This window comes from Herpailurus yagouaroundi, unplaced genomic scaffold (assembly GCF_014898765.1).
Source record: "Herpailurus yagouaroundi ecotype Mexico unplaced genomic scaffold, PumYag 28, whole genome shotgun sequence".
Lineage (NCBI taxonomy): Eukaryota > Metazoa > Chordata > Mammalia > Carnivora > Felidae > Herpailurus > Herpailurus yagouaroundi.
Genome location: NW_024412376.1, coordinates 109,106,479 through 109,134,177, shown reverse-complemented (window position 1 = coordinate 109,134,177; position 27,699 = coordinate 109,106,479). Strand labels below are relative to the sequence as shown.

The window sequence follows — 27,699 nt, the reverse complement described above, 5'->3', positions numbered from 1 at the left end:
AACTAATTAATATTTAAATAAATTAATGTTTGACACTGAGTAAAATAAACACCAGAGCAATAAGAAGACAATGTTTAAATTTTTTTTTTCAACGTTTATTTATTTTTGGGACAGAGAGAGACAGAGCATGAACGGGGGAGGGGCAGAGAGAGGGAGACACAGAATCGGAAACAGGCTCCAGGCTCCGAGCCATCAGCCCAGAGCCTGAACTCACGGACCGTGAGATCGTGACCTGGCTGAAGTCGGACGCTTAACCGACTGCGCCACCCAGGCGCCCCCCTCCATGTTCTGTTTAAATGGACAGAATAATGAGGCCTGCCTGCTGACTTGCCCCATTTAAGAAATCTGTCCTCTCCACAGATTCTGCCAATCTCATAGCCATATTTTTATCAGATGACTGTTTACTGCTTCCTCCCTGCAGGCTTACTGGACTAATCTGAGTGAAGAATGATCCATTTCAGTCCTGGAGAACCTTCTTTAGAAAAAGAATATAAAATTACAAACACAAAACTAGGTATACGGCTTTAGCAGGGTCCCTTGGCAAATAAGGTACCCTGAAGCTTAAACTTCATTGGCTTCGTGCTAAATCCATTTCGGTTTTGAAATGACAACAGGTCCTGAAAGAGCAGAGTGACTTACACATTTAAAAAAAAAAAATGTTCCTTCAAGAAAATTACTCTGTTTCTTCATGCTTCTGTTCAGTGTTTACTGAACTACCATTGATAATGAGATTAATGTGGCTGGTCATGACTTGCTTACAAAAATGTTTTTAAAGGAGAAAGAAAACAGAATAGAAAATACCAGCATGCAACATACATTGTAAGGATAACAACTGTTTTGTAAATATATTATTTCAACTACACACACACACGTATATTGTGTCACAACGTAAAATTAGTTTCTTCCTTTCAAAATTATGTTTTACTGCTTTTTGATCTGACAACAGTTTTATAAGACTGAATGACAACACGGCCCATTGACTAAATTTGCCAAGGACTGAAATGCACAGACTAGAGCCAGTGATCAGTACCAATGCATGAGCTGACTGAGTGTTGGTAAAACAGATCTTAGTAGTTTGAGTGGAATAAGGGCTCAGGTGATCTCTACCCAGCCTTTATATGCAGAAGGTTCTTGGGTATCACCAATCTATTATTCTGGGGCCTCAAGAAAGGGTTCTTTGCTTTCTAACAAAAAATTTACAGGAAGGGTCTTGTATCCGCCACATCCCAACTTAACTTGCAAAGTCCTAATATCTGGTGTCCTAAAGGAGAGGGAGTGAGAAGATGTATAGACTATATGGAGAAATATGACAGAACCTGTTCAAGTACATAAAACCAGACAAATACATTATGAAAAATAAGTCACATGCTTCTGTGGTTAGTTCTACAACAGCATCCAGAACGGCAACTTTAAAAAGTATGCAGATAAATACTGAAAACAAAATCTTGAAAGACTAGAAGAAATGAAAATACAAAATTACATTCCTATGAACAGATTAACAAACTAAATGGTCATTAAAAAATAACAGTATTAAGATCTATACTAAGTGAAGAAAGTGCAGACTGGTTAAAAATTCAGTATTAGAGGTAAAAGTGAGAGTCTTGCCTGAAACACTTTAATGGTTGCAAAACAATGACTCAAATCGTAACTCCCACATGTATGAGTTGTCCTTATACTGTAAGGAAGAGAGTTCCCATGTAAAATTTTAATTTCTTAAAAAAAAAACTAATTAAATTAAATTCTAAAATCTTATTCATAATCATTATGAACTTATGGATTCTTATTTTATCCCATGAGTTGCCATTATTCATTATGGTAGTCAAATTTTCCTGAATTTGGCCAGTGGGAGTCCCTTTAGTAAAGCTGCTTCCTGTGTGTTGCCATGTCCCCATCATTTTAAACAATTACTAACACGAGAAGACTTTGCAGGCTCCCCTTATGCTTTCCCTCCCCCAACTCTAGAATCAGCTAAGAAAGCCTAGTTTCTGGGGCACCTGGGTGTTTCAGTCCTATGAGCATCCGACTCTTGATTTCGACTCAGGCATTATCCCAGGGTCATGGGATCAAGCCCCATGTCGGGCTCTGCACTGAGCATGGAGTCTACTCAAGATTCTCTCTCTCTCCCTTCCTTTGCCCCCTCCCCCAATTGTGCTCATGAGCTCCCTCTCTTAAAAAAAAAAAAAAAAAAAAAAATCATAGTTTCTTTCAGTGCACAAAAATATTTAACAGATAGATAGAAACACTGGATGTGCTCACTGCTATTAAAGATTAATTGTTTCTAGGCCCTTTCAGTAGATAGCGCTAGAGGGAAAATTGCAATTTTATATGATTCACTCCAATATATAGATAATTGAAAAATCATGAGTTCACAGTGATCCTCTAATTTTAATCCAATTCCATAGGGTTCTTCCTTGCCTTACCCCATTTTACACCTCTCTTTTCTCACAGTGAGGACCATGCATCCCAGCATCATCAATATACTTATTAACCCAATCCTATAATAAACCCCATAATTTTAGAACTGCTTATCCATAACATTATAAAAATCACATGTCCTAAGCAGAATTGAAGATTTGTCTGAAATCTCGTCGTCTTTAGAGTGAAGGGTATATAAAGTACTATGTTCACAAGTTTTTTGAATTGTTCTATTTTTTTTTTTAATTTTTTATGCTCATTTATTTTTGAGAGAGAGACAGAACATGAGCAGGGAAGGGGCAGAGAAAGAAGAAGACAGAAAATCTCAAGCAGTCTCTGCGCTGACAGCGCAGAGCCCAACGCAGGCCTTGATCCCATGAACTGTGAATCGCGAATCATGACTTGAGCTGAAATCAAGAGCTGGACACCCACTGAGTGAGTCACCTAGGCTCCTCTGGATTATTTTTTTAGTAGGTTTATGTTAATAATTTGCAATATGGATAAGTTTGTTTCTATTTATGTTCAATTTTAGCATTTTTCCTTCAACAAAGTTGGGTGTGGTGTTTTTGGAATTTATAAACATTAACATCATTTCAAAAGTAAAATTTATATATTACTCAGACAAGTGCTACTTCTTCCCCCATTCCCTTATAATCTGCCTGAAAGGATGATGAGGAATAAGAACACAGTCTCACAAAAACCCTACACAGATTACGTACTAATTACAAAGGGAAAAATTATAATTTTACAGTACAGAAACCTGGTATTCATGATCTTAACAAAATGATTCAAAGTTAACAGTGCCAATAATGGCACAAACTTAACATTTTATACTTTCTAATGCAATATACTGAGATAAGGACACAACATTGACTACACACTAATATTCCTGTCAAAAACACTTAGCCTAAATTTAATCATGAAGAAATATCAGAAAAACAAATGAAGGGGAATTTTATCATCAACTGACCTGTACTCTTCAAAATGTCTTTCTTTGGAAGACAAAGAAAGACTGAGGGAACAGTTCCAGAATATTTCACACTAAAAAGACATGGAATTCAATGTAATCTGTGATCTTGATTTGAATCTTGGATGAGAGGAAATAATATTTATTATTTAAATTTAAACTATATAATTTAAACTATATAATTATTATTATTTATAATTATAATATTTATAATTACTAGGTGTTATTGGGACACCTAGTAAATGTAAATATGGACTATGTATTAGCTAATACTGTCCAACATAAAATTTGCTGAATTTGCTAATTGTACCATAGTTGTAGCAGAGAATTTTCTTATTTTTAAGAAATATAATCCTTTAGAGTATTCAGGGGAAAATAGCTTGATACCTGCAACTAACTCTAAAATGGTTCAGAAAAAAAAATTCTATACACCTACACACCCAGAAAATGAAAGAATGTGGCAACATGTTAACAACTGGTGAATCTGAGAAAAATATATAAGGGTTCTTTGTACTATGCTTACAAGTTTAAAATTATTTTTTTAAGATAGACCTGAGAGACAAAGTCTAATGTAATACATTTACCCTGAGTGATTCATGGTTCGAAGGGAAAAAAAAATGTATAAAAAATGTTTTAGGGCAATTGGGGATATCTGAATAGGAAGTATGTATGACGTGACATTACTAATATTAACGTTTATTTGATAATGGTATTGTGGCTGTGTAAGAAAATGTCCTTATTTTTAAGATGGACACTAAAGTTTTTAGGTCACAAGTGTCATATCTGAACCTTACTTTCAAATGTTTCAACAATAAAAAACTGGAGATTACATAAACTGGAGCAAAATGTTTAAAAAATTGGTAATTTTAAGGAGTTAACAATTGAAAGGAATATGGATGCTTCTTAAAGTATTCTTTCAATTTTTCTGTAAGTTTGAAAATTTCTGAAACTTTTAGAAAATTAAAAAAAATTTTTTTAATGTTTATTTCTGAGAGAGAGAGAGAGAGAGAGAGAGAGAGAGAGAGAGCAAGAGAGCGCATGAGCAGGGGAGGGGCAGAAAGAGAGGGAGACACAGAATCCGAAGCAGGATCCAGGATCGAGCTGTCAGCACAGAGCTCGATGCAGGGCTCGAACTCGTGAACTGTGAGATCATGACCTGAGCTGATGTCGGATGCCCAACCGACTAAGCCATTCAGGCACCCCTGAAACTTTTTGAAACTTCAAAAAATGTTGGAATGCATCAATGAAAACAATTTTAATAGCTTCAGTGATATTCTGTATCAATCAGCAATGTATTAGAAAACTTAACCTATATTGGTTGCATTGTTACAAAAAGCACAATGTTTTCTCAACCGAAACAAAAATCAAATAAACATAAAACCAAACCAAAAAACAAAAAATAAAAAAAAACAATGAAAAGCCCACACAGTGAAACAAACTATAGGGCAAAACAACCTATCATACTTTCTGAATTTCATCACAAAATCCCTGAATTTATTTCCTAAATAAATATTAATAAGTATGTTTTTATTATGCATAAAAACAGCCTCTGCTACTGAGAACCCATTCTAAAGATTAGCTACCAAAAATTTCAGAGTAATACTTACGCACATGAGCAGGGAAGGGACAGAAAGCGAGAGAGAAAGAGAGAAGATCCTAAATCCACCCCAAGCTAACAGTAAAGAGCCCGACGTGAGGCTCGATGCCACAAACTGTGAGATCACGACCTGAGCAAAAATCAACTGATTGACCCACCCAGGCACCTACCCCTCAGGTTAACCCTTTTCAATGAGCAGTCATGTTGCAATTTTAACTCCTTTTCTCCCAATTCCTATTTTTTCATGAACATGAAAATCAAAAATTATCCATACACACACACACACACACACACACACACACACACACACACACACACGAATATGAATCACCTATATGTAGACATCTTAAGGAATATGTTTATTCCTATGATGGTTTAGTTTCAGCTCAACATAGAAGACACTGATCCAGATCTGTTATATATTTAGGTATAAAAATTAATGTTAAGAGGAGTATAAGAAAAAACTAAGCAGGTTAAATCATTCAAAAATTATAATGTATTTCAGACTTTTTAATCATTTGCTATTTATAAAAATGTTTGTTCCTCTGTTCCCATTTCATTAGTCTTGATATATTCAAGACTTGTTCACAGCTCGTAAGTCATCTTTTGTCTTTGCCCACTTAAAACCTCTTGCTCTTAAGGAAACATATACAAACTCTTATTATGGAATTATAATGTATAATACTCACCATTCGATGCTGATGAACATGGAGTCAACAAACTAAGTGGGGAAAAATGTTGTCTGTTAAAGTTAGCAGCTGCGGGTGCTCCTCCAAGGGGTGCCCCAGGTCCATACATTTGACCTCCTGAAAGGTTTGAGGCAAAGTTTCCCAAATGTGTAGAAGAAGGTGTTACAGAACCATATGGCGAGTCCATGTTGACAATACCTGAAAGACAGAAGATAATTTATAATAGTTACCTGTAGGAGAAAAAAATTAAAAAAAAAAAACTAAATTAAAATTAAGAGACCTCTAAAATACCCCCAAATATTTTAGATTTCTCCTTGCTATTTCTTCCAGTCCATTGACTCATTTTCCCTTCTATAAAGAGGACTATAAAAAAAGGAACAATTATCAAGGAAAATTATTTTTATATTTAATTTTAATATATGATACTTTAATTATAGAATACATGTAGATTTAATATCAACATTGGAGTTTCAACTGGCCTAATGGCCAAGGAATTACATAAAAACTTATCTTTAAAAAACTCAGGAGGGAGAGAGAGATGACTAGGCAAAGCAGAGACTATTTCTATGACACTGAAAATATTGTGTATGATACTATACTGATGGATACATGTCATTAAACATTTGTTCAAACCCACAGAATGTAGAACACCAAAAGTGAACCGTAATGAAAACCAGACTTTGATAAGGATGTGTTGATAGAGGTTCATCAATTCTAACAAATGCACAACCCTGGTCAGGGATACTGATAATGGAAGAGGCTCTGCCTGCTGGGGGCAGGAGATATGTGGGAAATTCTGTACTTTCCTCTCAATTTTCTCTATGCTTTTCTGTGAACCTAAAAGTGCTATTTAAAAAATAAAGTCTAGGAACTAAGGTTCCCAGCAGCTGGCTCTGGAGAGCATGGGGTCCTGCAGAGTAAAGATTTAAATCCCAAGGTCATGGCAAAACATCTGAAGTTCATTGCCAGGACTGTGATGGTACAGGAAAGAAATGTGGAAGGTACCCACAGGACCTTAAACAGAATCCTCACCATGGATGGGCTCATTGAGGACATTAAGCGATGGCGGCGGTACTATGAAAAGCCTTGTCGCCGATGACAGAGGGGAAGCTATGAAACCTGCCAGTGGATCTACAACATGGAAATGACTCGCAAGATCAACTTCTTGATGTGAAAGAACAGGTAGATCAGTGGCAGTGCTGTTGAGGCCTATCCACCTGTATCCTTCCTATCTCAAACCCCATTTTTTCTTACCTTTTTTATAATAAACTCAATCATGTATATGCAAAAAAAAAAAAAAGTCTAAAAAAACTATAGGGGGAGAAAAACATAGCTATACTTCTACAATGGACAGATCTGATGATCAGCATCTTAACTAAGTGGCCATCCTTTCTATAGCTAATAGTGAAACAATCTTCAGTGAATGCCTCCTGATGTAATGCAGTGTGAGGTTCAAAACATCACCCGTTTGAAGTTCCTGCCAAAAATGTTTGACTTGAATGTAATCATGGACTAAGGAAACAGATGAATCTAATCTAAAATGTGGGACATTCTTCAGAACAACTGGACTCTTCAAAGAATTCATGTCAAGAAAAACAAAGGAAGGTAGTGAGATTTTAGACTGGGGGAGACCACAGAAACATGGCAGCCAAAAGCAATGTGTGAACCTTGATTGAATCTTGGATGAAAAGAAAAAAAAGAAAGAAAGAAAGAAAGAAAGAAAGAAAGAAAGAAAGAAAGAAAGACAGACAGACACAGGCACAATGGTTATATATGGGAGGATGGTACTGCATATTGGTTGGTATTGTCTAATTAATGTTAATTCTCTTGAGTGTGGTAATAGTGGTAGAACTGTGAAGGCAAACATGCCTGTTTTGCTGACCTGAATTGAGTAGTATTCCCAACAGACTCTCAAATTAAACTTCATGCTAACTTTGGCTCTAATCAACTATACACCCCCAAAAACCTCAGTTCCTTTATAGAGCTGGCCTTTTTTCCCTACCCTTCCACAAAATAAGAATTTGTTTCCTTTTTCTCTAAATCTTAATTTTAGTCTTTCTCAACACACTACCTAGAATTCACCTTGTTTTGAAAAGTGAAGTATTTTCAATAAATTCCAACTATCATAAATATGAAATATAAAAACATTTCCAATGCATTGGCATATGATGATCTCTTAATTCTAACATTTCAGTACTCAAGAGAAATTGTATTATTTTGTAAGTACACATAAATACTTCCATCAGTCCCCAGCAAAGAAACATTTACTGACCATGTTCATTACATTGTATTCACATGTCACAGGAATAGGTAAAAATTACATCCAGTTCCCATTAAATTTAGAAATTTTTAGTCCCAGAATGTCATCACTTCAATAACACAGATCAGGTTAGCAGCATTTCTGCAAAAGGCTGAATAGTAAATATTTTCAGGCTATCATTAAAGCATGAAAGTAGCTATAACACAATATGTAAATGAATGGGCATGGCTGTGTTCCAATAAAACTTTACTTATGAACACTGAAATTCAAATTCCTATTTTTTTGTGTCACACAGTATTATTTAAAAAATATTTTTAATCATTAAAAAAATCTTACATTATTATTAAATCTCAATTTTAAAACGTAACAAATGTAAAAATAGGCAGCAGGCCATTTTTGGCCCATGGACAATAGTTTGTCTATCTCTGGTATGGCTTATCTTTAATTACTTGAGATGTTCACATTAAAATACATAGCTCTAGAGGCAACTTGGTATCCCAGATTGGACAATGCAACAGAAAAAGAACATTATTGGAAACACCGGTGAAATCTGAATAAAGTCTGTAGTCAATTGTACTGTACCAATATTAACTTCTTAGTTTTAAAAAATAAAGGATTATATTAAATATTTATACTAGGGGAAGATGGGGTAATTACAGAAGAATTCTTCTATAAATTTAAAACATTTCAAAGTAAAAAGTTAATAAAAAAAGCAATCACTTACAACTAAGAGATCTTTCTTTAAGTTCTCTACAAATATCAGCATCATATTAAATGATAATAGAGCTTTCCAAGAACACAGATATATTTGATATTGTACTTTCTATTATGGTAGCCACTAGCCATATGTGCTTATTAAATGAAATAAGGCCAGCTTAGAGTCACAATGAAAAATAGTATGGAGACTGCACAAAAAATTAAAAATAGAACTGCTATATATAAACCAGCAATTCCACTTCTGGAAATATAGCAAAGGAAACAAAATCATTAACTCAAAAATATCTGCATTCCCATGTTCACAGCAGCATTATTACAATAGCCAAGACATGGAAACAACCAAGGTGTCCATCAACAGATGAATGGATAAAGATGTCGTGGGTGCACATGCATACATATGTGCGCGTGCATGCGCACGCGTGCGCGCGCGCGCGCACACACACACACACACACACACACACACACACACACACAGGAATATTATTCAGCCATAAAAAGGAAGGAAATCCTGCCATTTGCAACAACATGGATGGACCTGGAGGGAATTACGGTAATTGAAGTAAGTCAGACAGAGAAAGGCAAATACTGTATGATCTCAATATGTGGAATCTAAAAACAAACAAATGCATAGAAAAAGATCAGATTTGTGGTTACCAGAGGTGGGAGAAAGGGGAACTGGAAGAAGGTGATGAAAAGGTATTTATAGGATAAATGAGTACCATAAGGATGTAATGTACAACATGATGACTATAGTTAACACTGCCGCAGGATATATATGAAAGTTGTTAAGAGAGTAAAATCCTAAGAGGAAAAAAAAAAATCACAAGGAAAAATAATTTTTTCCCTCTTTTTTATTGTATCTATATGATGATGGGTGCTAATTAAACTTATTACAGTAATCGTTTCACAATATAAGTCAAATCATTATGCTGTACACCTTAAACCTACACAGTGATGTATGCCAGTTTTATACAGTTTTCAATAAACGGCTAGTTTGACCAAGAGGAATTTCTAATTTTATTCAATTTTAATTTGAAGAGCACATACGATTAGGGGCTACCTTATTAAAACTATGTGGCTCTGTGTTTTTCTCATTTTTTTATTTTCTTTTTTTTATATTTATTTATTTTTGAGAAAGAGACAGAGCATGAGTGGGGGAGGGACAGAGAGAGAGGGAGACACAGAATCTGAAACAGGCTCCAGGCTCCGAGCTGTCAGCACAGAGCCAGACGCATGGATGGTGAGATCATGACCTGAGCCAAAGTGAGACGCTCAACTGACTGAGCCACCCAGATGCCCCTGTTTTTCTCATTATTTTAAAAACAAAAAAGACAGAAATGAAATCAAATTTTAGAAAGCTTTATTACTTTTTGAAATAAACCTTTTTTAATTTTAACTTATTAAATCAAAAAAGACTGCTTTATTTTGAGAGAGAAAAATATATCTGACGAAGAAAATTATCTGTGGGAAATTCAAGATAAAGTCCACTGTGGCTTCTAAAAAGACTTTTTTAAAAAACGTCATACTTGGAGCACCTGTGTGGCTCAGTCGGTTGAGCGTCTTACTCTTGGTTTCAGCTCAGGTCATAATCTCAAGGTTTTGTGGGTTCGAGCCCCGTGCTGCCAGCACAGAGCCTGCCTGGGATTCATTCTCTCTCTTTCTCGCTCTCTCTGCCCCTTCCCCACTTGCGCTGTTTCTGTCTCTCTCAAAATAAATAAAAAACTTAAAAAAAATAATAATTAAAATATAAAAACCCATACTGAATACATCTAATACTCAAAACAGCATTTGAGTGAACTAAATACAACAATCTCTATCTGGCCCATTCATGGAATAAAAATATTAGAAAATGACCAAGAGTTTTCCTATCACTTGTATAAAGGAACAGCTGCAGAATGTTAGAAAATACAAACTCACCTGAGGGACTTGGAGCGGGTCTCTGTAATGGTGGTCTAAAACCTGGAGCTTTGGAAGTATCAGACTGATGTAAAGGATCTGAATTTGGCAAATATGAGGATTTTCCTGATAGCATAGATTCTGGCGTTGACTGAGATGAAACAACAGATCCTCCCCAGAAGGCATGAGCAGAAGTAGGGCTGTTTTCGAACAATGTGCTAAAGGGCCCAAATGGTAAGGGGGCACTGAAATTGGGAGCAATAGGCTTATTTGCTGGATGTACTGAATTTTGACAAGCACTTTGTGTACTTAAGGTTGAAGGTAGCTGGACAGAAGAGGGAACACTGTGAGGTCTTTTAATGTGATTGACACTTAGGACTGCAACAGATGAACTCTGCACTGGAGCTGGATTCTTGTGAGGGGCCGTTGTGCCATGAGAGGGTGGTCTAATAGCAGGGGTTTCCATTTTAGGAGCAGGCTGGGAGCATCCCATTTGTGTCTGAGGCATAGGGTAAGTCACTGGGGCAGTAGAAGGCACCGCCACTGGAGCAGAACTTGTTGTTGCTAAAGGAGGAACAGTCATTCTAACTTCCGGGGGAGGAACCTGAGACTGCTGAAGAGGTGGTCTTGGCTCCTGAGAAACAGATCCCGGAGGTTGTTGCTGAGTAGAATGAACTGATGAACTCCCAGAAGAACTGCTGCTGTTTGAAAGTCTACTGTTTGCTGTTTCTACTACTGGTGGACTACCTGCTTCCTGTTCAGAGGAAGATGCCCCTTTATTTGGAGATGCTGTTCCACAATCCAAAGGGCTGTTTCTAGAAACCCCTCCTGACTGGGCTGGTGGTGATGGGGAAGATGGGGATGATACTGGGTAGTGTTCTTTGGCAGTAGGCATAGGATATGTGGCATTTGTGGGTGCAGTGCTGTTGTTGCTTGCTGTGGTTGTGACTGTTGTGGTGGTGGCATTGGATGTCTTCACAACTGTGACAAAAAGCTGCCTTCTGACAGAAGGTGAACTTGGACTGCCATTTGTAGATGTACCAGGCACCGTTGAAGCTGATGAACTGGTTGTAGTTGTTGGACTTGAAGTTAAAGAACCTGCTGAATTCACCTGAGAACCACTGCTATTCTGATTGCTATGGCGAGGCACCATGTGAGGCTTAGGCGAGTTAGTAGCTCTGGCAGGGCTCAAAGGCCTGACAGGAAAAGGACCCCAAGTGGATTGAGCTGGTGGAAAAGTACCTCCAAAGTGGGTCATGGGCAACCTTGGTGGACGGATCTGCTGGAAAGTCTGAGCAGCAAGCAAAGCATGTGCAAACTGTGGAGGAGGATATGCTAATGGAAGAGAAACTGGAAAACCAGGCCTCACATTATTCACTGGGTTCTTAATGGTTTTATGAGTAGATGCAGAAGAAATTGCAGGCACCGTGAGTGCTGTGGCAGTTTGAGATGTTGATGACAGAGCTACAGTCGTCATTTTAATTCCCATTAAGGAACTGTTAGCAGCAGTGGTGGTAGGTGCTGATGACCCTATTTTGGAATTTGCTGAGGAGCTTTTCAAACGATTCTTTGGAATAAGTTCATCAATTTCTTTGTCTGGATCCTTGATCAGAGCATTGATCAACTGAGTTGCCTGTCTTGTTGATTCAGTGCCACCCCTGTAAATTGACCAAGAAGAAAAAGTTAGGTCCAATTTCCCCTCCTTTTTAATAGGTATAGCCTAAATTCATTTGTGTGAGTGTACACATACATACAGAGAACAAATAACAAAGGTTAGGCAGCAATTTTCTGACTATTCTTGAGGTATTCTGCAAACAGAGCAATAAACTGGCCTGGTATGCCATTATAGTTTTCAAAGGAATAGTAAACGACTTTTCAAAAATGCATTTTGCTATTGTTTCCTTAGACTAAGAAGTCATTTTCCCATCGTAAAATGCATTACAGTTAGAAAAACCACTGCACTTAAAAGCCTATGTAATCCATAACACTATAATTAAACAGTTGGCCAATGTTAAAAGCAATATAAGTAAACAAAGAACAACAACAAAAAAAACTGAGTAAAAAAATAGTGTTTTATTTTAAGTCCCGGTACCTAAGATGACCCCATCTATGACCCCCACCTCTGACTAAACTCTATTAGAATGATTCTCATACTTCCTCTGAAAAGATGTCTCAGAAGGAGAGAGGAATCCTGACAGGGCCAACAATGGGCATCAGGTCAAACCCTAGTGTTAAATCTTCAGGAAAACATTTGATTGCAAGGAAAGCCTTATGGAAACCTTAAGGGGGAAATTACTCATAGAAGGTATCTGCTTCCCTCTTGTCTAGATAAAGCAGGTTGGGACTACCCACCTATCCCAGGAAAGGGAAAAACAAGATAGGAGAATAAATACAAAATAGAGATGGCTAATTGCCTCCCTTAAAGGTAGACTATATAACTATCAGCTCCTAAGGGGCACCTGCCTTTCATAACCAAACTTATCATTTCTTAGAATATCCTATCTTTATTTAAAGGGGATTAAGGTATAGACATCTTCAATGTAAGACAAATACCCATTTCAGAGTTAAATCTATTACTGACCTCATAGTCTAAGGATACAACCTCAGAATAGTAAATCTCAAAAGTTAATTTAAGGGCAAAAGGGAAACCTACTGCTTAAAATGGGTAAGAAACCTATTCCTTCTTAAAAAGTCTCAGAATAAAATTTTAAGAATGTTGTAAGAACAGTTTATGTAAGGAAAAGATTATCTAAGCCTCTGTCACACACTCACAAAAGAAAAATTCTTTAGAGCCCTTTGAAATATTTCATGAGCATATGAATTAGAGAAAAAAACTGTAAAGGTTTTCTTCTCAAACACTAATCAAATTCCCATTTAAAAAAAGTATGCTATTAAACACAAAGTTCCAGTGAAAACTCAAATGCTTGTATGTCATTAAAGTATAATGCAGTAAAACACAAAGGGAGAAAACAAAAGAGACAAAGTTTTGCCTTATGGTTATTATCCGGTCTCCTGTCTTGTCTTTCTGCTTATCAATATCTATGTGTGCACCAGTGAACTCCCGAATGGCATTAATATTACAGCCTCCTCTTCCAATCACTCTGGATATCACAGTTGATGGAACAGATACTTTCTTTGACCTGTTTAAAAGTTGCAAAGGTAAATTAAGATATATCACTAATATCAGTGGTTATGATTAAAATATTGAGGAGAGAGGATTACTAAAATACATTTCTGTAAACACAGAATAGATTATTGTTGAGTTAGCCTCTTCTATCTATTCTTACTCTAGGTGATAAAAGACAACTAAGTGACAGGAGAGAGAAAAAATGAGAGGTCACGTAAGCAAGCGCTTTTATCATAGCTTCTCATCTCATTACCAAAGATGGTTTGGTTTTTTGACTTTCATCATTTGTTAATATCTATAAAGTACATACTATGTAGACATGCACTGTGTTAGTGCAAATACTAATGGCAAATAAGACAGACATAGGTTCCTGCCCACATAGACTGACTATGTAGATACCAAGTAGGAAAAGAACATCATGCCATGAGTGCTCCAATAAGGTATCATGAAGATACACTGGTTGGGGCACCTAATCCAGCCTGAATAAACAGGTAACACTTCTTGTGGGCACTTCTGGGTGTTTGACTCACATTCTTTTTATTCTCTAGTATATAACTGAAAGGATGATATTAAAAATGCATTGTTACCTTGTATTATTTTAGAGGCATCAGAAGATGAGCCAACCATGCTTTATTGAAGAAGCAAATTATTTATTTAGAATGGTAGATTAGATATTAAATTAAAATGTTGTATTTTTTAAAAGGTAAGGTATGACCCCTGTACTTTTATATACATAACTAAGTTACTTAATAATTCCTTTGAAGGGAATAATAATAAGTCAGTGATCATTACTTTCAAATTAGTTAAGAATTTCTTTTTTTTTTTTAATTTTTTTTTTTCAACATTTTATTTATTTTTGGGACAGAGAGAGACAGAGCATGAACGGGGGAGGGGCAGAGAGAGAGGGAGACACAGAATTGGAAACAGGCTCCAGGCTCTGAGCCATCAGCCCAGAGCCCGACGCGGGGCTCGAACTCATGGACCGCGAGATCGTGACCTGGCTGAAGTCGGACGCTTAACCGACTGCGCCACCCAGGCGCCCCAGTTAAGAATTTCTTAGTATACCACAATATAAAATACATGGAGAAAAACTGAGTTACCATACTTTTGTATAGACAGTACTCTAATGTTGTGATTTTGGTTAGTACAAAAGAAGTGTGTGTATGTGAATGAGTGCGTGTGCGATGTGCACGAATGTGAGAGAGACAGAGATGAAGATAGAGATGGTGGTGTGGGGAGTTTGGTCAAAAATATGAAAAAAAAACTATACAGTGCATTGTGGGATTAATAGGAATAAGTTTGGTTCATCACAGCTCTTAGTTCAAATACTCAAAACTGGGGGCGCCTGGGTGGCGCAGTCGGTTAAGCGTCCGACTTCAGCCAGGTCACGATCTTGCGGTCCGTGAGTTCGAGCCCCGCGTCAGGCTCTGGGCTGATGGCTCGGAGCCTGGAGCCTGTTTCCGATTCTGTGTCTCCCTCTCTCTCTGCCCCTCCCCCGTTCATGCTCTGTCTCTCTCTGTCCCAAAAATAAATAAACGTTGAAATAAATAAATAAATAAATAAATAAATAAATAAATAAATAATTCAAATACTCAAAACTGTAATTTTTTGTTGGAATTTGTGGGAAGTTCTTTAAAATAGGTTATCAAAGATTTACAATACATCCTCTGTGGGATCTTATGACCTTTTAGTTTCTGGGATACTGTTTTACTTGTTTAATATACATAACATTAAAAATTTCAAGCAAACTATAAACAAATATTTTAGTCCTAAAATTCTTAAAATAAAGATATCCTGTGGTTTACAAACAACAATAGTTTAAAACCAATACTTATTCATTCTTCAAATACTTACAAGTATGTAAAAGATACCACATACTGGGCTCTGAGATTACCAAGTTGAGTACTCGAAACACAATTTATCACCTTAAAGTATTTACATTAGTTTTCTACCAGACAGCAAATGCCTAGGGTCAAGCAGATACTGCAATTATGTAACTTTTTAAAGTAAAATCTCCTAATTTTAAAAGCATTTATATCCAATTGTTTTTCTCATCTACAGTACGGTATAGGCTATCTCTGTTGGCTAGATTCAGATTCAGCCTAGGGCCACCAGTTTCTTTGCAACCTTTGGAATAGTTGGAGGAATCTAACTGTAAGGTAAACAACATCTCACATATAAAGAATGAGAAAAACAAGGAACAGTCACTCACCTTCTTACAACTTCCTTCCATCCTTCTTCCCTCTTTTGTCCACGCTTAGGACTTGCTACTGTTAACTTCCCATTTGGAGAGGAAAGGGGAGACGGACCAGATTTTGTGCAAGTAGACAGAGAATTACTGGTCACTTCATTGATAGTCTCTGACAATCTTTAACAGAGGGGAAAAATACATTAAATACAGAATATAGAGTTTTAAATAATAGAGGCAATCTATTACATAATTTTATTCTTTTATTTTGGAATAAGTACGGTAAACAAATGAAGAACTTATTTTTCACTTTTCAATACGTAGCATGATATGAACAGACAATTTTTAAGAAGATACTATCATGAGGTCAAAATTAGCAGAGATGAATTACAGTAATAACCCCTGAGAAACCATAGTCAATACTTTTCATGGGCTAAATTTAACAACTAAAATAAAGAAGTTACATAGTAAAAATAATTTTATCTTTCATTAACACAAAACTTAAAAAATAGCTTATTCTTCAATTAAAATGAAACTGTGACTTCTTTAGCACAAAGACAAACCCTTATTTTGCCAATTAATTTGCTTGCTTTACTAAAAAATTCAGCAACAAAGCATTTCATGATGATACTATAAATAATAAAAGTGAAAATTGGGACTTACTTTATTGAAGCCTTTCCAGAAACAGATTTTCTCTCCTCTTTGGGAAATGTAACCAGAACTGATGGCTGCTTCTTGCTGGTCATCGTGGTAGTCACCACAGCAGGTGAATGATTGTCACTCTTTCGGCTGCTGTTGCTGTTACTACTTTCATCACTGCAGCTGGAAATCCTCATGTTATCACTGTCCCCACTCTCGCTGGTACTGCTGCTCTTGGACTCTCCATTTACCTTCTCTGGCTGACTATATGAGATTGGTAGTGGATCATCAAATATAATCTGAACATTTTCTGGAGTAATTTTATTTTTCCTGTTTTTCCTCTTTGAACTGGTTGTGGTTATGGTATTATTTCTTTTACCATGGGAACCTGCCAAAGTTGTCCAGGTTGCAGATATACCTATGGTAGTAGTGGTTGTGGCACTTGGAGGCTCTGTCAAGACTTCAGGCTCATCTGTAAAAGTAGTAATACCAAGTTAGACAGTTCTAAGTGATTCAAAATATATTTAGCTTTTTTTTTTTTTTTTTTAATGTTTATTTACTTTTGAGAGAGAGAACAGCACGAGCCAGGGAAGGGCAGAGAGGGAGACACAGAATCCAAAGCAGGATCCAGGCTCTGAGCTGTCAACACAGAGACTGATACGGGGCTTGAACCCGCAAACCGTAGACCATGATCTGAGCCAAAGTTGGACGCTTAACTGACTGACCCACCAAGGAGCCCCATAGAATATATTTAGCTTTAAGCACTTGAAGAACAATAAAATCAGGAGTTACTTTGCGACTATTAGATGACAATTAGATGTAAAGTCATCAATCATTCCAGCATTCATTAGTAATGAAATAGATATGATTGATCTCCTCTCTGTGCTAAGTCCTAAACAATACATAGTAGGCAGTTATGAAAAATATTTAGGGGACAATTTGGGAAATGTGAATAATTACTGTATATCACATATTATATAATTATTAAATTTCTCAGGTATAATAATGTTATTGTGGTTATATAAAATAATGTTCTTTTTCTGGGAAATACATATTCAAGTATTTAGTGATGATTCTGCATGGGGTGCCCAGTTTACATGTAATCTATTCAAAAAGAAAGGAAAAAAAACAAATTGAACTAATGTGCCAAAAATATTATAAGAATCCAGGTGACATACAGGTGTTCATCATACTAATCCATAAACTTTTCTGTAGTTTGAAATTTTTCAAAATAAAAGGCTGGAGGAGAGAGAAATCACACACACACACACACACACACACACACACACACACACACACACACAACACACACACACTACGTATATATTTGGTGGCTTACTGGCAGTGGTTTCTCCTCACAATATTTTCAATATCAAATAATCTTTTCGTTAGAATCCAGTTAAAATAACTCCCTCAGTTTGAGAAAATTCTAAATATGTTTAGGATTATCAATATTATGGAATTACACTTAATTTTGTAGGTATAATAAATGGTATTGTGATTATGTAAGCAAATGTCATCCCTAGGATAAGTGTTGAAGTTTTATAGGTACAATGTCAAGATGTTTGCAACTTACATTCAGATAGCATAGAAAAAATATACACATATGTTTAGAAAGAAAAAAAATAAAGCAAATATGGTAAAATTTTTATTTTTAATATCTAGGTAGAAGGTACTCAGGTGTTCATTTAATCATTCTTTCAATTTGTAGCTCTGAAATTCTTCACAATAAAAAGCTAGGGAGAAGTCAATAAATGAAAACAGCACACAATACTTAAGGGCTAATGACAGAAATCTACTTTTACCTTAAGTTATTGATATTTAAGGAAATATCATTTTGAATACAATGTATTACATAAATCAAATTAGATGGTAAGTTAGAGAAAATACCTTCAACTTTATGCTTTTCTTTTTCTTGAGCAGCTTGGAGTTCAAAGTTCTCTTTATTTTTGGCTTCGATTTCTTCTAGTTTTCTTCTTTGCTCTTCCTTTTTCTTTCGTCTCTTCTCCTTTCTCTTTTCTCTTTTGGCAGCCAAGGCCAGCCTCCGGCTTTCTTCTCTTAACTATTAAAGGATAAATAAAACAGATTTACTTTGTAAAAAAAGTTGTCACACAATGTCATTTTATCATAAGAGAACTAGAATACCATAAAATTCAAAGTCATCTAATTCAATTTACTGTTTAATCAAGATTATAGTCGAATTGCTGTAAAGAGAAAATATTTTTAAATGTCAAGATCAAATTAATGATATAAGATAATCTAATTTTAAAATGGATAAATGACAGATACATAGCTTTCACAATCACTAAAAAATGTAAATTAAAATAATAAGTTACCATGTTTTATTCACTAATTTTGCAAAATTAAAAAAGGTATCATGGATCAACACAAGTTTGGGAAAATGAGTTCCTTCCTATACTGCTGTGGGTATAAATAGTTGTATTTTAGGAAAGGTAATTCAAAAGCCTCCTGTTAAAATTACAAACTGCTTATCCAAAGAATTTATTCTATAAAATAACCATAGTGAAAAAATAATTTCTATTGCAGAGCTGATTATAGTGGCAATAAATGGAAACAAGGTAAATCCATCAATGCCAAGAATGGGGGGAATAAATTAACAACAGTACACATTCACAAAATACTAGGCAGCCATTAATGGAGCAGCTGGGTGTCTCAGTCAGTTAAGTGTTTGACTCTTGATTGTGCCTCACGTCATGATCTCATGGTTCATGGGTTTAAGCCCCGCATTGGGCTCTATGCTATATCAGCACCGAGCCTGCTTGGGAATCTCTCTCCCCCTCTCTTGGCCCCTCCCCTGCTTGCACATTTTCTCAAAATAAAAAAAAGTGAAAACAATTTTTTTAAGTGTCCTATACTTGGTAATATGCTCCCAAATTACACTGGTTAGAAGAAAAGAATGCACATGGCAGTCCAATGATCTCACTTACTGGGAAGGGAACCTGTTATGTGGCTCTGTTTGTAGAAATAGAGAAAAAGGCAAAGAGGATACAAATGAAAGCTAATGACTATTCTAAAGTGAGCCTGGAGGAGGGGTGGCAGAAAGATGGTGGCTTTCAATTTTATATAACTGTACCCTGTTTCTATTTGTGAAAGTGGGCACTTAATGGTGTTACTTTCATAGTCAAAACAATGAGTAAGAATAAAAGTATAACATCTCTTAATAAGTGACATTAACAATTAAATTTTCCTCTTTGATTCATAAAGTGAGAAAATCATCTTCAAACTGTTTTCTTTCCTTGTCCTCTAAAAGATGTTTTCAAACTGTGTACTCCCTGCCCATAATCTAGTGTTTTGTGTATTATGTGTACATTTAAATATATGTGTCAAAACAATGACACTCAATTTATGGAAAATGTCACAATATGCTAACTAATGAAACCAGAGCTCAAATATAAGCCCAAAAGACAAATCATTTCATTTTTGTTAAATTTTTTAAGGTTTTTGCTTTTGCTGGACTTTACTGTCGTTTCAAATTATGTCTGTTAGGTACCTGAAAGTTTCTGTCCACCTTGAAAGTTTTTACACCCTGGGGCAGTGCACCATAATTACATTCTCTCTGGTGAAGAGAAATCTTTTGCTCCTGAAAAGGGAAATAATTAAGGAGACTCTGTAGAACACTGCTACTTTCTCAGGTAGAGGGATTTCAGGAAAGAATACAAATGGAAGTTAAAGATACAAAAGTTGTCTGCATGGTAGCCCTAGAAAGTTTTGCTAGGCCTCCAGAAGCACACAAACTTCAGTCTGAAGACAAGTGAAAGAGGAGCTTTTGACCTTGCAGAAGGACTGGAAAGAAAAAATTGCTGACCTTCATTCCTTAGATCATTACATGGGAGGAGGAATAGTATCTGACTGGAGAGTTTGAAAGAAGGAAGTAAGCATGTGTGACTCTGCTTACTGAATCCTTGCTTTAATGGAGCTAGCTGCCTGCCCTTGGGAAAACGTGCATTCTCCCCGCTGAACTCTAGTGAGGTTAGCCTGCCTAGCTGACTTTGTCAGATAAGCTTAAGTTAAAGAGGAAAAGGAGGAGTAGAAAGTGGGGTGAAGGATGTGCCAAAAAAACTTTTCAAAGCAACCGTTTCCATAAATATGTATTAAGCCTCTTCTGCGCTCTCTCTCACTCTCAAAAATAAACATTAAAAAAATTTAAAAAATATATTAAAACTCTCCAATTCAGAATTAGGAATAATAAAACATACTTTATCTGTGTCATGGCTGTATGTACAGAAAAGCCTTGAGAAAGGCTTATGAGCGATCAAAATGACAAGCGAAACCCACTGGTTAAGCCAAGGATGGATTTTTGGTTTTGCTGGATTTTTTATTTGTCTAGTGGTAGGAGATCATTGTGACTTGTAACAAGGGGGATAGAACTATCTAAAAAATAGAAAACTTTAGGGGCGCCTGGGTGGCTCAGTCGGTTAAGCGGCCGACTTCGGCTCAGGTCATGATCTTGCAGTCCGTGAGTTGGAACCCTGCATCGGGCTCTGTGCTGACAGCTCAGAGCCTGGAGCCTGTTTCAGATTCTGTGTCTCCCTCTCTCTGACCCTCCCCTGTTCATGTTCTGTCTCTCCCTGTCTCAAAAATAAATAAAACGTTAAAAAAAAAAATTAAAAAAAAAAAAAAGAATAGAGAGCTTTAAATCAGAAAGCAGTCATCTAAACCTATTTGGCCTAGATGTGGGTAGGGGTGATGGGCTGAGGTAGACTAGTTTGTAGGTGTAGCTGGGTCTTGGGTATGCAAGTGCCCTTAGGGTTTACAGAATTCAGTCAGTGGAGACTGGCCCTTTGACAACAGTATGTCTAGCCTTTGACAACAGTAAGTCTAGATTATCAGACTCACAGTAGAGTTCAGCCCTAAAGGCAAGGTATTTACTCCTTTCTACATCTTATAAATTCTAAGTATTATCTAGTATTTTGATAATCTCATAGATTCTACTAACCCTTTCGACTCACTAAAAAGTGGGGCACAAATTCAGAGGTCCTAGGGAAACTCTTTCTGAAGGACAGATCTCAGACTATGGCTGTGAAAGAACCAATAAAGGCATGAAGCTCTAAAAAATTAAGCAGAATTAGGTAAGATAGATACATATGTATTAAGAGGCATCATAAGTTTGCAGGAGGTATATGAAACTAGTGGATCACCAAAGGGAAAAAGTTATTAACTATATGAATATGTATTTATGTGTATGTGCGTGTGTGTGTGTATGTGTGTGTGTGTGTGTATATATATATATATATATATATATATATATATATGGCATATCCAATATTTAAAAGGAAGAGCAAATGAGACTTTAGGAAGGCATAATCAGGCAGAGGAAGACAATCAAGAGAAAAATGGCTTCAGTGAGAAGAGTTTTATGAAGGAAGGTAATCAACATTGGTAAGTATCACAAGTATCAATAAGAACTGAAAATAAGTAATAGGATTTGGCAGTTGAGATGCCACTGGTAACCCTGCTATAGTTAGTTCATTGCAGTAGTGAGGGAGTAGGTAAGTGGTTCTGAGGATTAAAAATTTTAAAAGTAGAGGGTGCCAGGTGGCTCAGTTGGTTAGGCATCCGACCCCGGCTCAGGTCATGATCTCGCGGTTCGTGAGTTCGAGCCCTGCGTCGGTCTCTGTGCTGACAGCTCAGAGCCTGGAGTCTGCTTCGGATTCTATGTCTCCCTCTCTGTCTGCCCCACCCCAACTTGTGCTTTCTCTCTCTTTCTCAAATATAAGTAAACATTAAAAAAATTATTAAAAAAAATTTAAAAAGTAGAGTGAACAAGACATAGATCATTCTCTTAAAATATCTGGAAAACAAAATGCTAAATTTGAGGTAAAGTTTCATTATAATAATTACCTTAAGTTGCAGGCAGAAGGTAGGAGTTAAACAGTAGACACTAAAGATAAAAAAGTATGGGGGAGGTGGTAACAACTGATGCAAGGTCCCAAAGAGAACAGATGAAAACAGAATAAGCCATGAAGACTTAAGAAAGTCTGGAGGTACAGAAAACAGGGTTAGAAATTCAGCCTACATCCTCTGTTTTCTCACAAGGTACAAACCTGCACCTCACTTCACTTACTGGGGAACTGCTGTATGTTTTTCAGTATATGTGGGGGAAGGGTAGAGGCTTTGAAGAAAAGAGTCAAGTTGTAGAATAAACTTATTGTGGAAAAGGAAAGGGCACTACTAACTGGTGATTTCTAATTGAGGTTTAGGAAACAAAGTGATATTTGAGAGTTAAGCTTTTTAAGGTAAAAATTTAAGAATTGAAGAAGAAGTAGTCCAGACTAAAGAGAAACCATCTGCAAATTTGGATATATGAAAGTGAACAAGTTATGTGAGCAGTAGAAAACCATAGCGAGTGATGAGCCTGGAGGAGTAAGCTAGGAGGACCCGAATGTTTGGATTTTCCCAAGCAGACAACTAAGACAGACGGAAAGTTTTTGAGAAGGGTGTAACGCAATTCCACCTATGTATTAGAAAACTATGGAAACTGTGGAAAAGTTACATTGGAAAGGAGAAAGACTAAAATGAAGGCAAAAGGTGACGGAGGCAAAACTATTTATTTATATAGGGAGACTATTAAGCCTACTGCGATACTTCAGGTATCAGGAGTGATAACTGAGAGGAAAGGAAGAAACAGAGACTGACAAAGCTTAGTTAAAGGTGATGATGATATGTAGAGGGTTTAAATGTGCCAGGTGCTGGATTAAGTTAATTTACTACATGAATTCATTTGATGGATGTAGTGAACGGGAAGCAAGGTTAAGTGAGCAGCTGAAAGTGATATCAAGATTTCACTACTGACTCATAGGTGCTGACACCAATAACAGAAAAAGAGATCAAGGAGTATTCAAGGGAAGGGAAGGGAAGGATCCAAGGAAAATCTATTGATAATCTGCTATATACTAAGCATGGTTCTAATCTTTTAGGTCTAGTCAGTAAACCAGACAAAATATCCCTACCCTCATGAAGCTTATAAAACTAACATTTAGTTGGGGGGAGGCACATAGATGACAATATGTTCGTTTTCAAAAAGGTGTTAAGTACAATGTATAATACTGGAGAAGGGGAAGAGAAGTATGTATATGGGGACGGGGTAAGGGGGTTTGATTTTAAATAGGTAATCAGTGTTAAGTCTCACAAAGGTAAAGTTTAAGTGAATATCTAAAAGATTTGAAATATTTCAGGCAAAGAGAACAGCCAATACATAAGCTGTATGTTCAAGCAGGCCCCTGTGGTTGAAAATAGTAGAAAAATGACTTTGCAACAGAATATCAGAGGGTCTGTCTGATCACCTTGGTGTCTCAAAGACTTTATCTTTTAGTCTGAAATAGTGCTGTAGGGTTTTGAGCAAGAGTGTCAGATTTGATTTAAATGATTTAAGAGGATGGAGAATAGACTGCTGAGCAATGGGAATCAGGGAGGTCAGTTAAATAACTACTGGGTAATACAGGTAAGAGATGATATTAATGACTTGAACCAGGGTGAGAAGTGATGAAAAGAGACTAGGATTCTAGATACAGTTATAAGGCAAAGGTAACAAGATTTTCTAAGACAATGGAGGATACAGAGGAATCAATAATGACCTCAAGGCTTTTAGCATAAGCAGTTCCAAGACAGAGTTGTGGCTCTAGGGTGGGCAAAGATTAGGAGTTGACATTGGAAACAAGTATGAGATGTCTAATTGGTATCCAAATGGACATGTTGAGTAACTAGCAGGAGATGAGACGAGTTTAGGGAAGATATCTGTGCTAAAGATATATTTTTGGGATCAGCTGTTATTTATTTAAATTTAAGAAGCAGGATGAGGTAACCAGTGGAAAAAGATGATAATGTAATGAGCCAAGGGGCTTGCCAACTAAGAGAGGAAAAGAGGAGGAAGTAGCAAAGAAGACACAGAAGGAACATCCAGGGAGGGAAGAGAAAAACCAAGAGTGTGTAGTGCAATGGAGGTCAAGTGAAGAAGTAGGTCAGGTATTATTAGGCTCCATGAGATGAGGATAGAGCACTGAGCACTGGGTTTGGCTACATGAAAGTCACTGGAGACCATAAAAGCATAGTTTTGGTGGAGTTGTGAGAGTGCGAGCCTGACAGGAGTACGTTCAAAACGAAGGAAGAACTGGAAAGAGCCAAAATAGATGAGTTTGCTGTTATTGTTTGGCTGCAAAGGGAAGCAAAGGGATGAGTTTGTAGCTGAAAACTGGAGACGGGGAGTGGAGGAATCAAAAGGTTTTTTGAGACTGGAGAAATAAGCTTGTATGAAGATGAGAATGATCCACAAGAAGAGGAAAAATGATATAAGACAAAGAGAAAAAAATTGCCACAATGTTTTTGAGTAAGCGTGACCAGATCTAGTTCAACAGATGGGGCTGGTTACAAAAAAGTTTATTTAGTAACTGGGAGGAAGAGTATGGGTAGAAATTGGTGGATGGGGAAATGGGTGGGGAAAAGTCTGACAGTTTACTTTTGATGCTCAGTTTTCTCACTGTAAAATGTAAGGTCATTAGTTGAAGATAAAGGAGCAGATGTATTGGAAGTGAGGATAAAGGAGAGAAAGTAATAGTGGTCTTGATAAGTGGGAGAATGAATGAAATTAGGGAAACACAGTATATTAGGTAGCATTAAAGGGTTCACTGTCACCCATTTAAAGTAAAATTCGTCATCAAGTGAATGTTTTTTTCCTACACATTTAGTTACTAGGCTACAGGTGGGAGTGAAATAAAAGAAAGAGTAAAGAACAGTGAAGGGTGGTAGAAGTGAATCCTAAATTTTTTGGTATGCAGGGTTGTCAGGATTGTTGGAGGTAGAATTCTAGAGGGAGTAAAGCTGAAAAGATAATCACAGAATGAAATGTATAAAATTAAGATTATGGGATGGGCATATTAAAAGCTTCAGGTATAGGCAAAAAAGCCCAATGGAAAATATCTAACAGGAATATTGTAAAACTACACCCTACATAGGTAATGCAAGTTTATAAGGAAAAAGATAGGGGGAGAAACAATAAGTAATAAAGTGCAAGGGTGAAAGAAATATATCAAAAATGCAGATCAACAGTATCCACTAGGATACCAACAGCCATGAGTATAACCTAGTTGTTAATTTCCTAAGAGAGCAAGCAATTAACTGCAAGAGAAGTCCTCAGTTTGACCAGCTAAACTGCTCCAAAGCAGGGACTCTTCCACATAATAAATGCTGAGTAAATATATGTTCACTGAACAAGGATAAGAGAATCTGATAAATATAATGGGCAGTATTTTCAGCAGCAGTTTTTACAAACCTATTAACCAAAATTTTCAAATTAGAAAGGTTGATCAGAGAAGCACTATTATACAAGCAATAAATTACCTATATAGAACATTCAACTTGGACCAGACAAGACCAACTCCAAGATGTTCTTAAATCAGAAATGGTGGAGCCAGAATATACTGTGTCTCAAAAGGCAAAAGAATAAAAAAAGAAAAAGGTATTTTCCCAGACATAAATAATAAGTGAAAAAAGTGAACCAAACCCTATCAGATACCAATCTGATAATTTTTCAAACAGAAATACTGGCGTAGGAGAGACGTACCTCCTGTGTAATCTAGAATTTTATCTCTACACCGCCCCCATACAAAATTGTTTATAAAGTATCAGTGCATGCAGCAGAATCAATTTACATCTAATTAACTTACGATTAAGAATTATTTATTAGTTTGAGTTTTAATATTATGGAAAAATATGCAGTGACATTTGAAAGCAGTTCCTTTTGACTTACTTTAAATCTGAGGCTCTTGGAACATCAAGGTTAAGAAATGTTGGAAAGAAATCAAGAAAATGACACCTGTGTTGCTGATAACAGTAGGAAAATATTTTGGAAGTATATCAAATTTAAAATATATTGACCCAAGTGAAGAAACTTTATAAAAATAAAAGCACCAAAATATAAGGAAATATGTATAAGGATTTTATAGTAACATTACCTGTAGTGACAAAAAACTGGCAACAAACTTACTATGGCATATATTCTACAGTTATTTAAATCACTAACAACTGACAATATCCATCAATTACTGAGAGAGGAAAAAGGAAGTATTAGAGCAATGCGTTCACATGACCCTTTTTCATAAAAAGTATCAACATCTCCATATGTGTGAATATTCATTCGCTCAAGAAATATTTATTGAGTGCCTATGACATGCCACGCACCATTCTGTGATGCATACATTGTAGTGGTAGAGAGAGTCCAATAAGATAACTAAATAAAATACATTTCAAACGTTACAGAGTGAAAATAAAGAAGGGAAGAAAAGTAGCAAGAGTGTTTGTGGAAGGGAGACTAAAATAAGAGGCAAATGAAGGGACATTCAAGGCAGAAGTCACAGGAAGAGCAGAAGAGGATGGTCTGTATGGATGGAGCAAAGTGACCAAAAGTAATAAAAAAATAAGATCAGAGGTGTAAGAAATATTATAGGTGGGCATATCACATACAGTCTTAAAAGACTTTGTAAGTAATTGCAGAGGTGCAGACTTTGTTACCATGCCAGGTTTTTAGCTTTAGTTATCTTACAATAGTGACATGTTTTTCTTTATGTATATTTCAGTTTAAATTGAACACATTATTGTAATAAAGAAAAAAAAACTGAAGTTGACTGAGAACAGGTATCTTTAAAAAGATATCTCCTATAAATGGTCTCCTGTCTCTATAATCTACAGGTATGCACTAAGTCCCTAGATGTATTTAATGTAATGTGTAAGTACCAAAGGCATGAAGAAATTAAAGATTTTATTTAAAAACAGATTTTTATGTCTCAGTTGTAGAAAGGATGCTTTCTAGATTTGATAAAAATGCAAAAAGAAACAGTAAGTATCATAATATAACTTAGAAACAGAAGAATTCTAGTGCAAAAATAGGAGAGTAATGGAAAAACAGGATATTATAATACTTTGGGAAGAAAGAACTAAAAAGAACTAAGAGGTATGTTATGGTCAGTTAAGGAATGAGTGGGACCCTGGGAATGTGGAAGGAAAAAACTGGGTTCGAATCCTACCCTAGCTTAATCAAGTTATTTAACTTCCATAGATTTAATTTCTCCGTCTGTAAGAGGAAGGGAGTAATACTTTTTTTTAGTGAGAAGACCAAAATAATACATTTTATCATACAAATTGGCCCTATTATTTTGCTCGGTATTTAAGAGGCATTAAATATTAGATAAAAC

General features: G+C 36.2%; 1 protein-coding gene across 2 annotated transcripts in view; it reads right to left on the bottom strand.

The window, feature by feature from the left end:
- ANKRD17 (ankyrin repeat domain 17) overlaps positions 1–27,699 on the bottom strand; it is a 163,354-nt gene that overhangs the window by 3,038 nt on the left and 132,617 nt on the right. For both annotated transcript variants that reach the window (XM_040481444.1, XM_040481441.1), the window contains 6 exons: positions 18,386–18,557; positions 16,520–16,967; positions 15,881–16,036; positions 13,532–13,681; positions 10,563–12,199; positions 5,669–5,866 (listed from right to left, as the gene is read on the bottom strand). In XM_040481444.1, the coding sequence (XP_040337378.1) occupies positions 5,669–5,866; positions 10,563–12,199; positions 13,532–13,681; positions 15,881–16,036; positions 16,520–16,967; positions 18,386–18,557 (2,761 nt within the window). The remainder of the gene's footprint in view (positions 1–5,668; positions 5,867–10,562; positions 12,200–13,531; positions 13,682–15,880; positions 16,037–16,519; positions 16,968–18,385; positions 18,558–27,699) is intronic.